Source organism: Patiria miniata, unplaced genomic scaffold (genome assembly GCF_015706575.1).
Source record: "Patiria miniata isolate m_02_andy unplaced genomic scaffold, ASM1570657v1 HiC_scaffold_5, whole genome shotgun sequence".
Classification (NCBI taxonomy): Eukaryota; Metazoa; Echinodermata; class Asteroidea; order Valvatida; family Asterinidae; genus Patiria; species Patiria miniata.
In genome coordinates, this window is record NW_024037072.1 from 15,875,883 (window position 1) to 15,892,962 (window position 17,080).

The following is a 17,080-nucleotide window of genomic DNA, read 5'->3' on the forward strand; positions in this document are numbered from 1 at the left end:
AGTATGAATTATATTAACAAGCAAGTTTCAAATTAAGAAATTAAGGTGAAGAAAAATATCACTTTTGCTTCCGATTAGATGCCTTTCAAAATAGCGTCGGTAAGTCGGAAAAATTATTTCGCCAATTTTTTGGGCTGCTGATTGAATCATGGAGGAATAAAACACTTGATTGAATGGAGCATATTGAACAAGGAATCATGTAGTTTTGTGCCTGGATTATTTTCCTTTGCACCACGAAAATTATCAAGACTGACCATCAAAAGTGATTAAAACTTGCCTCACCTAATTAAAAATATATTTGAGGTAGTTGATTCCACAATATGTTTAACGTACATCATGGCCCCTGGCGCCGTCAACATTCAGTCTGGCCGGCTGTACATCGCGCTGTGCTCACCGACACGGCGCAGCATCAGTGTGCATTACTGAACTGTGTACGGCCCATCCCATGTGGCTGAAAATTTTGCACCACTGCTTCTAAGAAGCATGCTACGCGTACGATGTTTCGCCATACGTTCGAGCTTTGCAATCTCGTCATTTTAATGGAAAATACATACACAGAAAATAGAGATCACGTTCTGTGAATTAATTTGCAGAAATTCTCTTTCTTCATCGATGTTTGTTTGGTGTTTTTACGATCCAACTTCGGCCGAAATCATCATGTATGCACGTACAAGGCAGTAGTCACTGGTTCCGGTCCTTCATCATAGCAGTGATACTGTTAGCACGCGAAGGGAACCAGTGTACCATGCTGAATGCGCTAATATATCTGGGTGCTGGCGGTCGTCGCGAAAGACCCGTCATCGTGTGCATTTTGATCACACATGCAGCATCAGAAATACGGGATTTTTGTCAAGATTTTGAATGTCAAGATGAAATAATGGCGTATGAAACGATAATGTTGTGCATTTTAATGGCTTGTGTAATAAATTATATTGTGCGTATCGGGGGCTGAAAAATGTGATCGGCATTTTTGTCGGCGTATCGGGCCACAATTCCAGCGTATCGGGCCGATACGCACGTTTGTACGTGGGGAGAACCCTGAATGATTATATTTCTATTGTAGTTTTGTATTGTATTGTAATTTCTTGATCAACTGTAAAGTGTTCTGCAATTTAGTCCATGACCACAATGAACATAAACCATTTCAAATTGAATCAAATCAAACATCTCGGACTGCACATGTATATATATCTAAATAACAGATATTGAGGCTTTGTTCAAATTAAGGAAATGTCTCAATGGGCTAGAACTACGGCTACGTTTGTTTTCAGCATATTCCCATGCAGTTTTAATGGTGTAAGATCTAGACAATTGCTCTGACTTACCACAGACTCCATGTCTGCCAGTGTGATATGTCTGCTCAGCATCATCTTGTAGAACGGTCGGATGAAAAATGCTGAGAATACAAGAAAACGACCAGACAGTTAAGTCCCGTTTCCTCCAACTTTACCCAATTCAAACCAGCCAGCCAACCCTAGCGAGCTCAGTGTACAGATAATCACAGGTTTGAGAGTTCGTCACAGGTTTTGAAAAAAACAAAAAAACATTGAGGGTGCAGTGGAAGTAGTATTAGGCCAAAAAAAATAAATATTTGGTCTCTGGTCAGACCAAAGTTCCGGAATTGACGCTGCCACGCGGCTTTTTCTTTTTTTTCTTCAAGCTTGGATTGTACAGACAAGGTGGGCATAGCTGCCAACTTTTCAAAATCCCAATTAGTAATCAACCCGCGCGGTCATTTTCAACTTCTCGTTTTATCAAAAGCTTTACCAACATCGAGTACAGGTACATGGTTTACATGAACACATACATGTGCATACCCTTCTTGTTGTGAATAATAATGTACTGTAGGCCAAAAGATAATTTAAAAAAAAAAAAAAAAAAAAAAAAAGTTTTTTTTAAATTAATTTTGTTTTAATGTCTGTATTTGTTTGTTGAAGTCAAATAAATAATAACAACAATAACATGTGCGCAAATTTTTTTTGAGATGCATGCTATCGATGTGTAGTTTCGAGTTCGTTTCATGTTTTTACACACAATGATTTAGGGCCACCGTATGCAATAGAAATATCCCGCCAACATACCTTGCAAACGCATGCTGATTATCTTTTCTGTCCGTTGTGATAAACTCAAACTCTATTACCAATTATTCCAACCATACTCTTATTAAATTCCATGATTAAAATCTCGCACTGATGGGTCTCATTCGGGCAATAAGCGACTGAAAGTGCTCACGATCGTCACTGAAAAGTACTCACATACATGATACAGTACACACAACCACACATGCACGAGATGCACACAAATGATACACCATTGAAAAATATTTTTAGTCTGGTCCTAAAGTACTCCACTGCGCACACTGCATTGATGTCTATCAGGTGCTTGACTGCATTCTTATTAGACTTGTCACCAGTCCATCCATTATCGCGACATTTCGCCAGAAGTTTTTGGTCAAAAACGATACTTTACAAGTATTTTTTTTTCGTTAGGTAGAAAATGGGAAATTCGTAATGTTTTAGAGGCAAATCGTATTTTCGTAATTTAACAAACAATTCGTAATAATTACGAAAAAATCGTACTAGTTGGCAGCTATGGGTGGGTACTATTTTGCTTTTTTGGTGTCCTCATGTACATTGGTGTCCTCCATAATTTGCCTTGGTGCTTTTGATCATTTGCCTTGGTGCAATTTCCCATTCCTTGGTGCCCTTTGGTAAAAAAAATTGAGGTGCGGAAATAGAGGGCGCTGTTGGAGCTACCGCGGAACATTTTGGAAAAAAAAAAGATCGACGCGCATGATTAAAATCGACGCGCGCGCTGACCAGAGACCGACTTATTAATTTTTTTGGCCTTACACTGAAAATGTCCAATCCTTACACTGGTGTAGCGTGAATATCCGACTCCATGAAATATGGACTCATTGGTAGTACTACACATGAGTAAGTTGATAACTGGCCTAGTGACTTGTCACGTGAGAGGGATTAACCAATAGTAGGGAAAAGGAGTCCAATTTTCATAGGAGTCGGATTTTCATATGACACTGGTACACGAACATTGTAACTTTGAAAATTGGTGGTTGTTGGGGAAACATTGGGGGCCAACAATAGATGAAATAGAAATGGTTCTAAAAAGGAGAAAAAAGCTGAGTAACAGATGAAAGATGGAAGGAAGAGGGGACAAATGCAGACACAGATGGTAAGATACATGGATGCTGGACAGGTGTAAGTCAAGGAAGTAACAATGAACCCTCACCGTCTAGAAGTTTGCCATGGTAGACGGCCATACCGGCCACTCGGCCGATAAACTTGAAATACGAAATGTGCTGCTCATTGCACACGCCTGAATCGGGGTTGATCTGTAGTGTGTAGTTGTCCCTGAGCACAAAGGGGTAACAACGGAGTTGAAATCAGTCACAAATCAACAAAAGATAAATCACAAGTCCAATCGCAAGTCAAGTCACACGTCCAATCGCAAGTCAGATCACAAGTCAAATCACAAGGCGTATTAAAGGATCTCTGATCTCAGGTGGAGTGTCATGGCCTAGCGGTTAAGAACACCGGACTCATGTTCTGGTGTTTCAGAGGCAACAGTGACGTGGGTTTGAGCCCGCCGGCGGACACTTGTGCTCTTAAGCAAGGCACTTAACCATTATTGCTTCGTCCTTCGGATGGGACGTTAAGCCGTAGGTCCCGTGTGTTGTATAAATGCACGTAAAAGAACCCAGTAAACACTTATCGCTAAGAGAAAGGGGTTTGCCCCGGTGTTTCTGGCCTCCTGTATAAACTCCCACGTGGAGTATTTAGGAGAAGAACCAACCTAGAACCTAGAACCTAGAACTTACATGGCAGAATACTCAAAGAGACCGTAGTATGGATTGAACATCTCCCTCGATAGTAAGAAGAACCATTCCCTGCAACACAAAGAAAAAGCAAAAGGAAAAACATTGTTGTAAAAATTCCAAAATCCAATTGAAAATTCCATGAAGAACACAAGATCTTTGATTCTAGTGACAAAGTAACTGCAAATCAATCCTGCCCAAGTTGACCATTTTTAAACTGGGACAGTGTGATTATGGTTTTCAACTCAGGGCCAACAATGTAAGCAAGTCCCTCAGAAATTAAAATATTTGAAGTTAACATGATGTTCCGTTGAGTTCCATTTCTCATAACGTGCATTCTGTAATTATGAAATTCATTATCCAAAACTACACAGAGCACTTAACATATTGCACAATAGACACCATATTTTAATAGTCATCATGTCTTGCAATGAAAAAGTCCACCAATCAGTGGTTAAGAAAGACAATGAAGGGAGTTCTCTACCTTGCAACACCACCATAGTCCAGCCCCGTCTCGCCCACAAACTCAATCCACAGCCTGGACTTAAGAAGTTCCGGGTTCTTGACGCTGACAATATTGCGATAGGAATCCTCCATAATGCTGGCTCGACTGCACTTCAGCTCAAACCGATTGGGCACGTTGGACTGAAACGATACAGGAGGGGTGGAGTTAGAAAGTTTGTTGGGGGGTGGGGGGTAGTGTGGGGAGGGGGAGAAAAATTATCATCAAAATGTTTGACCACCAAGATTTGAACCCGAGACGAACGGAACACCGTGCTGGCACTCTGCAAAGTAAAATTTAACGGGTTCTCACAGAAATCTTAAAATAAAATTCCACGCCTTTCCACGACTTTTCCAGGACAAAATTTAGGGTTTTCCACGACCGCTTTCTATGCTGTTTTTGGTATCTAAGGAGCCTATTAAAAATACACTGACTAGACATCACACTTAGGCAAGGGACGCCACTCCCTTTCAGTATTGCAGTTTGACACAAGACAAATGAACACCACAAATGTATTTAAAGGGAATATACATCATTTGCTTTTGCTGTAATTTTCAGAAATGGATGGAATTGGGGGGTTGGAAATATATAGCAAATATAGTTACACTGACTTTTTTGAGGTTTTGGGTTCGAAAATGCTATAAAAACCAAGAAAAACAATCATTTTCCTGTAGTCTGGTTCCCTGACTCCATATAAGAAGAAACAGAGCAGTTTACATACATTGGGGAATTGTAAGGTCAGGGAACCAGTCTAGCTGGCTTGTACCCGTTCATAGGTGTGTAATCGATTGCAAACAAGTGCGATGGTCAATTGGGGCCAGTATTTGAAAAAAAAGCCAGTTTTTTTCCAACGCTGGTCGGCCGACCAGCGTTGGAAATTGATACAAAAATACCACTTTTCTTGAAAATGACAGTATACCAGGTGCCATGATTTTACAGGATGCTTTACACTGTCATTCACTAACAGTCCAGCAAGGTATTTCAAAATGATTTGGTAGTTTTATTTTTGATGTTTGCAAATGTTGTATTTTCCCTTTAACACGCAAGTATAGAGCAACATGCATAAACAGAAAGTATAGTAAACTACAATGGAAAGCAGAAGACTACCATTGCCAAGTAATTACGCATCGTCACATATGGGTTGTGTGGATTCCTTGTCTTTTCCATGATTTTTTGGTTTGCAACATCAACTTTCCATGACTCAGGCATGCAACTGGGAATTTAGAAAAGTGTTTTTCAATTTGTTATGGCTTTCACGAGAAGTGAAAAACGAGGAAATCAGTGGATCCGAGGAAAAGTTGCGTGCCTGATGACTCCTTGTAATGACTCCTTGTAAAATAACAAAATTTCCACAAATTTTAAATAACTTTCCGTAATAGCTTTAAATGCCAGGATTTTTCCACGACTGTAGGAACCCTGTTAACAAACACAAATTCTTTGCAAAATAAAATTGGAAGGGAGACTGCATAAATAGAAAGTCCCATTTTTTAAAAACTGTGGTTCTGTTTCAATGATTGCCAAATTGTGTTAATTGATTTAGTTTAAAAAAAAAAAATTGATATGTGGATACATAACATGAGTTTGTTTATGAACTTACAGGCTTCTTCAGTCTCGACTTGAAGTAGTCATACTTCCTCTTGTAGTCTCTGGAGTAGGGAACAGCCTGAAACAGAAGATCACATGTTAACACTGGACGATGGTAATTCATAACTACAAAAGACAAAAAAGCCTGAGGTCTACATAACTAAGTCGAGCAACGCTAAATGAATACGTCAACTAGTAGTGGGAGAAATCAGAGACTTCAAAATTCAGTTATCCTAATGTTTTGTCAAACCGAATAATGGTTGTCTGATTTCACAGGAAATTCCCGTCCAGCTCACAGTCATGACAACGAAAAGTGACGAGTGGGCACGCTGGTCCAATGGGCAGGCTATTCATATACCAAGACGACCACTAGCAAATGAAGTCAATGGGGCATATTCCCATTGCTTTCTTTAGCCTGCTTACCAACAAAAATTGAAGGCTTATTTTGTTTAAGGTTGGTTTTGAATATCCGGTTTCCAAAATTTAAATCAAAAAGTTGAATTCAAACTGAGTTTTTAAAAATCTGGATTTAAATCCTACCACTCACGTCAACCAAAGTTGTGGGAAAGTATCCCCCCCCCTAAAAAAAGGGTATTTCTGGGGCAATTCTTTGCTTGTTGGTGGAATGAATTGTCAAACACTGAACAAAATTAAAAAAAAAATCAAAAGACCACAAGAGAAACTTACTGGGTGCATTGTAAAAAGTTTTTAAAAGTTGAACAAAGATATTGACTGGGGTAGGGTTTGAACCTGCAACCTCCAGAATAGGTCTCGTTCAAATGACATCATTTCCTACAGACCATCCACGTGCATCGGCATTTTGAGCGTCAACTTGCACAACGCGCATCGGCTGCGTCGTATTTTGAACACATTTCAAGCAACAAGTGTTTGGAACATTTTCAACACTGCGCAATGCGTGCTTGATTGCGTAAAATACGCAGTTGCAGTTCTCCTACAGAGATGGCCGTCATTGAGCGAGCCCTATAGGAAATGTTTAACTTGGTGTTCTAATGCAGACAGGAATATGTAATAAGCTTACCGGCCCAGCAATGGAGGGGTTCTGTAGCCTAGGATCTTCCCACTGAGTACTGTGCGTATCTGTGGCCGAAACAAAATCAAAAGCCAATTAAAAAATAAAATCTATCCTACAAAATATTGATTGTGGTATCTGCTGCTGTGTAAGATTCCAAACAAGCCTGATGAACCCAGCAAGCAGGGCAATCAATGGTGAAAACAATCTGTACTAACAGCGGAATCCGGTGACCAGAATTAGTAGCAGTTTAATACTGTAGTGGTACCACGCTCGCGCGCATGCTGCACGCATTCTTAAACAGGAGGCATGTGCGCAATTCAGCATGGTGAAAGTGTGGGGGTTGATCCAACTCAGTATTCCTGTAGATAAACACTTACTGTGATCTATGAAGAACGTCCTCCCGTCTGCGTGAACTCTTTGCTCCCAGGCAGACTACAAAAACAAAATGGACAGAACATGTTTACAGACTCTAGGCCATATAACAAAATATACGACACGTGCAAAATCCTAAATCACGATTTGAATGCGGTATCTGCTACTTAAGATTCAAGGCTGAGCCATAAGATGTCTGTACTAGTACAATATGGCGCCTCCCCCCCCCCCCCCTCAGATCTTGGCCATTGAGTGACACAAAATTATGAAACTTGGTGCAAAATTATGAAACTTAGAACAACTTAATATGAACATACCCAAGAAATTTCATGACTATAGGTTCAAGAGTTTTGGAATTATTCATATGCACCAATGGTAATTCTGCTTTGTGTACACTACACTGTACATATGGGGAAATTCCGTTTTCACCGAAAAATTTTGCGCTGCGCGGTTAACTCATTATCGGATTTTATGTTTTCGGTACCAAAAGATGTGCAAGACTCGAGGATAAAAAGTCAGAAAAGCTCCGGTTGGGAAATTTTTTTTTGCAAGGGTATCACGGAAAAAGTTGCGGGGATTTGTTTCCAACGATGGTTGGCCGACCATCGTTGGAAAGTAATACAAAACGTCCACTTTTCTTGAAAATGAAGCACACCAGATGCCATGATTTCACAGGATACTGGAGACTATTATTCACTTGCAGTCAAGTAAGGTTGTCCTTTTTTGATGTTTGCAAATGTTGTAAATTACCTTTAAATTTGCTAATGTTTTTGCTTAGTAGCTAAATGAAATTGGTTCCTTGATGATAAAATACAATTTTGTACTCACTGGTAGTGGTCCCAGGTCGTCCACTGGCTGTCTCTGAGTTTTTCTCGGGTCATCCTATGAATCACAAGAAACACCAATAAACAAGCTTCTATTACAAAGGAATATCATTCAATTTACAGGTTTACTGAAGTATTGACTTAGATTGCGAGCTACGTTGGAGGGTGACATGGTCTGCCTAGTTTCTGTGATTTTTTTGGAGATGTTACATGTAAGTGCTGGAAACAAAAATTTGAATTTGGAGCAAATTGTGATTTGCCGTGGGAGTGACATGTAATTGACTTTTGAGGACTTGTGAAGCCTTTTGAGGACTTGTGAGGACTTGTGAGGACCTGTCAGGAACTCTGAGGACTGGTGAAGCCTTTTGAGGAATTGTGAGGACCTGTCAGGAACTTTGAGGACTGGTGAAGCCTTTTGAGGAATTGTGAGGACTTGTGAGGACCTGAGGGGACCTTTGAGGACTTGTGAAGCCTTTGAGGACTTGCGAGGACCTATGAGGACGTTTGAGGCCTTTAAAGGACTTGTGGTGACTTGTGAGGACTTGTAAGGAGTGGGGACTTCTACAAAAGTGAAGACGTAGGAGGACTTGTGATGGCCTGAGCATTTTTGAGGACATGTGAGGACTTCAGAGGACGTGTGAGAACCTGTGCGGACTTCTGAGGGTTTGAGTTGACCTTTTGATGAACCTGTTATGGAATATATAAGGGAACTGCCTAGACTGGCGGAACTGTGAAATGGCCTATAACTGTTTTAAGGATCTATTGTCAGGATACTGAGGGGGTTCTTTTGCATGGAGACCACATGTCTGCTTACAATGTTCAGAAAGTGATCTATTGTCATTTCCACTCACCCAACTTGTACTCCGTGTGTTATGGTTGATGTAGAAGATCCGACCGTTAGCTGAACGCTGCATCTGCCAGCCGGCAGGCAAGGGGCCTAGGGGATCATTGGCGGGCGCAGCAAACGGTTGATTGACTTGGCTTGGTTGGGCTTGTTGCTGCTATAGAGTATTAAGTGGTTAGATCATAATATTCAACTTCGGTTCACTTTTTTAAAGGCCCATACAATAAACTGTTCATCTGCTACTTGTAATAATGTGAAAGGACTTGTGAGTTATTAGTGACCAGGGGAGTGTGGCCTAGTGGTTAGGGTTCCTGACTCATGATCAGAGGGTCAGGGGTTCCAATCCAGCTGCTGGCCATATGTTGTGTCCTTGGGCAAGCCACTTCACCCCATTTGCCTCTCTCCACCCAGGAGGATAAATGGGTACCGGCATTAGCTGGGGCGTAACCTGTGATGGAATGGCATCCCATCCAGGAGGAATAGAAATATTTTCAGTTGTTTCACGCATAGAAAACCGGAGAGGAATTCTGGCCTGATGGGCCATATTGACTCGTGACAGAGTTTACTTGAATTCTGTGATGGGCTCAACTACGGTACAACAATGGCAGTTAAAGGGAATGTACATCATTGGCTTTTGCTGTAATTTTCAAAAATGGAGTACTTGAGGGGTTAGTATAAAATATATCAAATATTGTTACACTGACAATGTTTGAAGTTTTATGTTCGAAAATGCTGGAAAAACCAAGAAAAACAAAATTGTTCAAGTAGTCTGATCCCTGACTCCACTAAAGATGAAATGGATCAATTTATAGTTGCCAGAAAATTGTAAGGTAGGGGAACCAGTCTAGCTGGCCTGCACCCGTTCATGAACATGTAACCAATACCAAACAAAATTTGGACTGAAAAAAGGTAAATTTGGAGCAGTAGTTGAAATATAGTTAGGTTTTTCCAACGCTGGTCGGCCGACCACCGTTGGAAATGTATACAAAAATACCATTTTCTTGAAAATGACTTCACACCAGGTGCCATAATTTTACAGGATGCTTTAGACTCTCATTTACCAACATCCTAGTAAGGTATTTCTTAAAAACTTGGTAGTTTTATTTTTCGATGTTTGCAAATGTTGTATATTCCCTTTAAATGGTTTCTTAGAGCCAAGGTTTTGTACATCCATTCTATTTTTAAATTTTTTTTTACCTGTGTTGGCACAGTCCGTTGTGCGGGTTGCGTTGGTTGCATTGGTTGTGTCGGTTGCGCCGGTTGCACTCGGATCATTTGTGGCGTCGGTTGCGCTGGTGATGGTGGAGGCCCTGGTGGCTCCTTTGGATTAAACAAGAAAACGGGGAATGAAATTTGCACATCACTGTTGACTTACATGTGAGGATGTGACTCCATGTTTATTTGTCTCAAGTTGTCAGCTTATAGTTCAGGAACTTCTTGATAGGCACTATTTACATCAATGGACAATTTCATTGGGGGAGTCAGGTTGGCGTAGCGGTACTTTCCTCGCCTTCCACCGCTGTGACCCGGGTTCGAATCCCGCCTGGGCCAATATGTGCATTGGGTCTTCAGTCCCTACCCGATTCCGTGGGTTTTCCTCCGAATATTCCTCTGGGTTTTTCCTCCCACCTCTAAAACTGTAATTTCTTCTTATTGTCTTCTCTCTACATGTTTCTTCAGGCTTTCGAGCTACAGTGCTTAGGGTACTTTTGAGGAATCCTTGGTTTCGTTACCAGAAAGAAATAACATAACATAAATAAATAACATTTAACTTCAAAAACATATACGCAGCCATATCAGCTACCAACTTTCCACGGAGCACATCTATTGGCCCGTGTATCTTATTGCCGGCTCGATTACTTTTATCCTAACCCCCGGGCACCAAGGCCCTTTGTGGTTGGAACCATCCTCGAATCCTCCAAACTCCTCCAAAATTTGGCACTTGTGTTCAAATGAAGGATACCCACTGCCTCAATCCTTCACAATCCTCCGACAGTCCTGCCTCTCAAAATGCATTCATCCTGAATCCTTCAAAATCCTCCTCTTCTTCAAACACCAATCGGCCTCAATCCTCCAAAATCGACCGATACTGAATGTCCATGTGCCCTCAGTCCTCAACAATCCTCCAAAAGTGTATGTTGCATTCATCCTCAATCCTCCAAAATCCTCAAAAACTTCCTGGAGGACTTTGGAGGATTAGGGTTAATGACTGTTTCGGTAAATTTTACGGTGTCAGAAGTCCAAGTGTGAACACTGGTGAAGATTTTACTCATTGGATTTTTAACCATCGTCTCCAGGAAACTGCACACAAAAATTAGTCTAGTGTGAACAAGGCTTTAACCCTAACTCCCTAGGCCTTTTTGCTAGGATGTAGCCTCAATCCTGCAAAATCCTCCAATTGGCCTAGTGGAAAATAGCATAAAGCCTCAATCCTGCAAATGGCTCCATTATTTCTTGAATATGGTCCATTGGAGGGGAGACCACTTCCTGAATCCTGCAAAATCCTGCAGCAGTGACTGTCAATATGTTGAGGCTTGGCCAGTGACATCCTGGAGCAGTACGGAGGTTTTCAAGCACAATCCAGGCCTATATTTATGCATGGCTGAGCAAAAACAACACAAGGTCCGGCCCAAGATCTTGACAAAGTGCATCCTATGAAATCAGTAACGCACTTTTGCCATGTAACCTCAATCCTCCAAATTCCTCCACTTTGTCAAAGAGGATTTTTGAAGGATTCAGGGCGTTTAGGGTTAACCCTTCACTATATTAAAACTCACTATGTGTCACACTTTTCACACAAAACCTTTCCAATTTTCTCGTGTGAAGGGGTTTGAAGTGAATGTAAACTGTATGGTGTGAAAAGCTTGTTCATAGAAAAGTAGCCATGAGTCTAGTACATGATGAATCTAGTACATGATGAGTACAGTGGAGTGTCACAGACAGGCCAACTGCTCGCCTACATGGAAGGCTGTGATGGACACCACATACGGGACCGAGGATTACTTTGAAGGATTTTCCAGTGTGAGCGCAAATTTGTATCCTTGTGGAGACATTTCCACAATAGGGAACAAAAGATTGTATAGGTCTCCACAGGGCAATTTCTATAGATGAATACGTCTCCACAAGGTTTTCACGAAATAGATATATGGATTTTACTCAAAAACTAGGAATTTCCAAGGTGGGTTGATCCGTCACAAATGGAAGAGTTTTAGAAAAGGGATATTAAGTCTGAATTTCAGCCAAGGAAATTAATTCTGGTTAAAATAAGAGCATTTTGAAACTTCACTTTCAAACTCGAAAACTTTACTACACGAGAACAAAGAAATGTCTCCACAAGGATACAAATTTGAGAATGTGTGTGTGTACGTGTTCATCTTTTCAAACCATGGACGAAAAATACCAGAGAACAAAAGAGAACAATATCGTCCACAATTCCCAGCATACGTCCACGATTGGGGTTGTGTTCCTGTATTGTATTACGCCCGAGGACAGACAAGAAAAGGAGCACAAAGGGGCCATTCATCCTCAAACGACGGTGCCTATTGTCCTCCAACGCAGGTTTGTGCACTAAGTCTATGGGAAAGGTTTAGATCAGGGAACAAAGGAAAACACAAAGCCAATCATCGGAAGCATAGCAAAAAACGACTGTGTGTACAAAACCTATGGGAGTCTTCCTAAAAAGTTAGAGTACAAACAAAAGAGGGACAATAGGACGTCTATGATCCACGGTGAGAACACGTTTGTTCCTGCATGGCATTACGCCTGAGGACAGACAACAAAAGGAGCACAAAGGGGCCATTGATCCTCGAAGGAAGGTGCCTATTGTCCTCGAACGCAGGTTTGTGTGCTTAGTCTATGGGAGAGTGTTATATTACAGGGACAAAGGAAAACACAAAGCCAATCCTCGGAAGCATAGCAAAAAACGACTGTGTGTGTGGGTGTGTGTGTGTGTGGGTGGGTGTTCCTGCATGGCATTACGCCTGAGGACAGACAACAAAAGGAGCACAAAGGGGCCATTGATCCTCGAAGGAAGGTGCCTATTGTCCTCGAACGCAGGTTTGTGTGCTTAGTCTATGGGAGAGTGTTATATTACAGGGGCAAAGGAAAACACAAAGCCAATCCTCGGAAGCATAGCAAAAAACGACTGTGTGTGTGTGTGTGTGTTAACCCTATGGGCAAATTCTGAACGGTTTTGAACAGTTGAAAGATGAGTAGGGTTAAAGGTCAAGGGTAGAAGATGAGGAGAAATAACAAGGATTCTTACAGCTACGTCTTCTTCTGCATCCAGGGTATCTTCGGCACTGATTTGTCTTCGGGCACGGTAGATGGCTCGCATCTCATCCTGAACGTTGGATGGCATGCCGGCAGGAGGGCCAGCAGTAACCCTGGTACGCACAAAAAAAAAGGGGGGGGGGAGGAACAATTGAACTCATTAGCTCCTGGAAATAAATAAACACTTAACAAATCCAGTCAAAAAAATCACTCGGGTGGGACTCGAACCCACGACCTCCTGCTTTCTAGGGCAGACGTCTTACCACTTGACCACCGGGATCGGTTGGCTGGTTCGAATCTAGCAGGCGGGTACCGCATCTTATGACTTGTCCTATTATGATCTGTTTTCAAAGCGAGAATATTCTGAGACTCGGATAGGATCTTGAGTTTTTGACACAAGAATCATTCATGGACCTTTCAGCCCTTTTAGGGTGCGCAATTAACTGCCTTTATTGAATGGAAATTAAAGAATGCGCCATGACATGTCAGCTGATACATCGGCTCAGTGTATCCAGCAAAGAGGTACATTATCCAATGATTTGTTTCCTTACACCGTGGGAATATCCCATTGCGTTCGCCTGCTAGCATGATCCACGTAGTAGATTCGTCCGTTGGCATCCACGCGTTCCTCCCAGCCGTTAGGCAACCGGGGTCTAGACGACTCCTCCTGATCCGTTTGCTCACCCGACGTGTTGGACTCTACTTCATTGTCGGCATCCACAATCTCCCAGTCAGCCTAAAATTAAAAACAAAAATTTGAAATATTTCAAATTTCTAACATTTTTCTGAAGACAGAGAGCAGCCACAGCAGCAGCAGAAACATCAATAGCAGCAGCTGAAAGAAGAACAGCAACAACATCCTAAATTTTGGTCTGATATTAAACAGAGCTCTCAACTCCATTGTTGTAATTGGGTATGTTTTAGTACCCTGCTAAATGCAACAATATCTAACTCAACTCAAATGAAAACCCTGCTAAATGCAAACATTTGCAACAGTGGATTCTGTTGCATTGTGCAATGAACCCAGTGCTTACCAGCCTTGGCACCAAGCAGTTACCCTGCTAAATGCAACCAAATGCAACAGTGGATTCTCTTGTATCGCCTTGGCACTATGAGCAGTTCCCCTGCTAAATGCAACAAGACTGGAGTTGGCTGCTAAATGCTACAGCTTTTTACCGCTGTTGCATTCTGTTGCATTTAGCAGGGTTAGGGTTATGATACAAAAAAAGGAGATGTCAAAGATTTAAAGGGTAAACAGAATGGTGTATCGAGTGTTGTCAATTCCCATGTTTTTGACAAGAAGTTTCCTTGATATTAAACACTGATTTGGTGTATGATGCCTAAGTCTTTGCCAATCTCAAGCACCTTTCTCATAAGGGTAAAAGATGTTCTTTCATTCAACAGGGTACCAGTGGATTAATCTCAGCATGCTACGCCTACAGAAATCCAGGTGGTGCGATTTCACAGTAGAATTTTGTGTTAAAATGTTGACAATGTAACCGTATTCTGCCACTGAGCTTACCAAGAAATTAACTAAAAACCAAGAGTTACTATAGCAGTGACAACAAGACGTTTCACCATAGGCAAAGAATCTTTGCTAAGTTAAGCAGAAATGTTTGCTATGAAAATGGTTAGCGTACTTCATAGGATAGTGAGGAATGTTGACTTGTGAACATGTGTAGTATCCTGTAACTAACGATTGTGTGTTGACAGGATTAGCGCAGATTTTCTTCTCTCGCGCTGTAAGCAAAGAACCCTAACCCTGCTAAATGCAACAGAATGCAACAGTGGTAATCAGTAGTTGCATATGTTGCATTTAGCAGTCAACTCAAGTGCCATGTGTTATTGCATGTTGTTGCATTTAGCAGGCTAGGCATCTGATAGAGCAGTTGGATGTTAATTTGAAATTGGATTTTGCCCTTTGCCGATGTATTTTACGTCAGCAAAGGGCAAATCCGAATACAACATTTGCATCTTATCAACAGTTGGTAGTTGTATTTAGCAGGGAACACGTTTAAAAGTCCCTGGCAACCCAGTTGGATACTGTTGCATCTAGCATGGTTCATGACCATAGTGCCAAGGCTGGTGCAACAGAATCCACTGTTGCATGTTGTTGCATTTGGCATGGGAACTGCTTAGTGCCACGGTTGATGCGTCATTGGCTAACAGCACATTACAACAGAATCCACTGTTGCATGTTGTTGCATTTGGCATGGTAACTGCTTAGTGCCAAGGTTGGTGCGTCATTGGTTAACAGCACATTACAACAGAATCCACGTTTGCATTTGGTTGCATTTAACATAGTTTTCATGCCAGCTGTGTTGCATTCTGTTGCACTCAGTAGGGTGCCTAGTGAAAAACCCGATGGGGGTAAGGGTTAGATAATGATCAAAATGATCTTTGGTTTTTGGCAGAGCCATGAAACTGGGTCAAAGTGTACCTCTTCCTCCCTACGTGGTTCAGTATCCGGTGAGGACTCATCCCGGAGGTAAGCGATGGTCATCCGTAGGAAACCCCTCACCCTGGAGCGGGGACTCCTCTGCCGTAAGAGGTAGTCCTTGTGATGATTCCATGTCCGTTCATGCTCCGTCTGAAACATGGGGGGGGGGGGGGGATTCACCCAATTGAAAGAACAATAACAATTCTTTCTTGTATAAATTTTTAAATTAATCAAGCAGTCATTATTCAAAGGCAAAGTCCGCTAAAAACAGGTTTATTCAAAAGGATCTGAGAAATCAGGTTGAAACAGTGTTTGTTTGGAAATTAACTTGAAACAAAAGAAACCTGTATTAGCATCTTTTGAGTTCTTGAATTCCAAATCTCACATATTACTTTTGTTTACGGGGGGGGGGGGGGGGGGGGGGGGGGTTGTAAGCCTAGAGGCATTTCAGCACTTCAACATTTCTATTCAGGGCTTGGCACAGACGGACAGGAGTGATACATTTCTGAATATCTCACTTACTGGTATATTTGCAAGGGGGATAGCCACCATTCCAAGGAAGTCATCTCGTGTCTGCGACAGAAAAAAACATGAACGTGTTAAAACGACACAAGAAAATGTGACATAACGCACGGATTTACAAATGAAACTTAACCCCGCAATTCCATCAACATCTGCCCCTACGATTTAAAGAATTTTGCAGGATTAGTAAAGGTAGTCCCAGCCACTATAAGTTTTTATACTGAACAAATCCCTGTCATTTGATTAGTGGGTAGTTGTCAAACTTGTCAAAGAACTATTCCCGACCCATGGCCCAGCTTTACTGCCAAAATAGAAGTTCCATTCAACTGTAGATAGAAGTTCCATTCAACGGTAAAGAGAAGTTCCATTCAACAGTAAAGAGAAGTTACATTCAACGGTAAAGAGAAGTTCCATTCAACGGTAAAGAGAAGTTCCATTCAACGGTAGAGAATTCCATTTAACGGTAAAGAGAAGTTCCATTCAACGGTAAAGAGAAGTTCCATTCAACGGTAAAGAGAAGTTCCATTCAACGGTAAAGAGAAGTTCCATTCAACGGTAAAGAGAAGTTCCATTCAACGGTAAAGAGAAGTTCCATTCAACGGTAAAGAGAAGTTTCATTCAACGGTAAAGAGAAGTTCCATTCAACGGTAAAGAGAAGTTCCATTCAACGGTAAAGAGAAGTTTCATTCAACGGTAAAGAGAAGTTCCATTCAACGGTAAAGAGAAGTTCTATTCAACGGTAAAGAGAAGTTCCATTCAACGGCAAAGAGAAGTTCCATTCAACGGCAAAGAGAAGTTCCATTCAACGGTAAAGAGAAGTTCCATTCAACCGTAAAGAGAAGTTCCATTCAA

The 17,080-nt window shown here is 41.5% G+C and overlaps 1 protein-coding gene and 1 non-coding gene across 3 annotated transcripts in view; both read right to left on the reverse strand.

Annotated features, from left to right (window-relative positions):
* The window catches only part of LOC119740930 (E3 ubiquitin-protein ligase NEDD4-like), a 39,045-nt gene that overhangs the window by 9,157 nt on the left and 12,808 nt on the right, over positions 1 to 17,080 (reverse strand). Inside the window, exons 6-19 of one of the 2 annotated variants that reach the window (XM_038216422.1) lie at positions 16,229 to 16,279; positions 15,707 to 15,856; positions 13,818 to 14,002; positions 13,259 to 13,379; positions 10,192 to 10,314; positions 9,002 to 9,148; positions 8,155 to 8,208; positions 7,332 to 7,386; positions 6,961 to 7,019; positions 5,935 to 6,000; positions 4,320 to 4,480; positions 3,839 to 3,907; positions 3,250 to 3,371; positions 1,326 to 1,396 (exon numbers count right to left, since the gene is read on the reverse strand). In XM_038216422.1, coding sequence (XP_038072350.1) covers positions 1,326 to 1,396; positions 3,250 to 3,371; positions 3,839 to 3,907; positions 4,320 to 4,480; positions 5,935 to 6,000; positions 6,961 to 7,019; positions 7,332 to 7,386; positions 8,155 to 8,208; positions 9,002 to 9,148; positions 10,192 to 10,314; positions 13,259 to 13,379; positions 13,818 to 14,002; positions 15,707 to 15,856; positions 16,229 to 16,279 — 1,434 coding nt within the window. Of the gene's footprint in view, positions 1 to 1,325; positions 1,397 to 3,249; positions 3,372 to 3,838; positions 3,908 to 4,319; positions 4,481 to 5,934; positions 6,001 to 6,960; positions 7,020 to 7,331; positions 7,387 to 8,154; positions 8,209 to 9,001; positions 9,152 to 10,191; positions 10,315 to 13,258; positions 13,380 to 13,817; positions 14,003 to 15,706; positions 15,857 to 16,228; positions 16,280 to 17,080 lie in introns of both variants that reach the window. The other variant, XM_038216421.1, reaches the window with a different exon arrangement.
* On the reverse strand, positions 13,472 to 13,546 carry Trnas-aga. Its single transcript has one exon. It is a non-coding gene; the product is annotated as a tRNA-Ser (tRNA).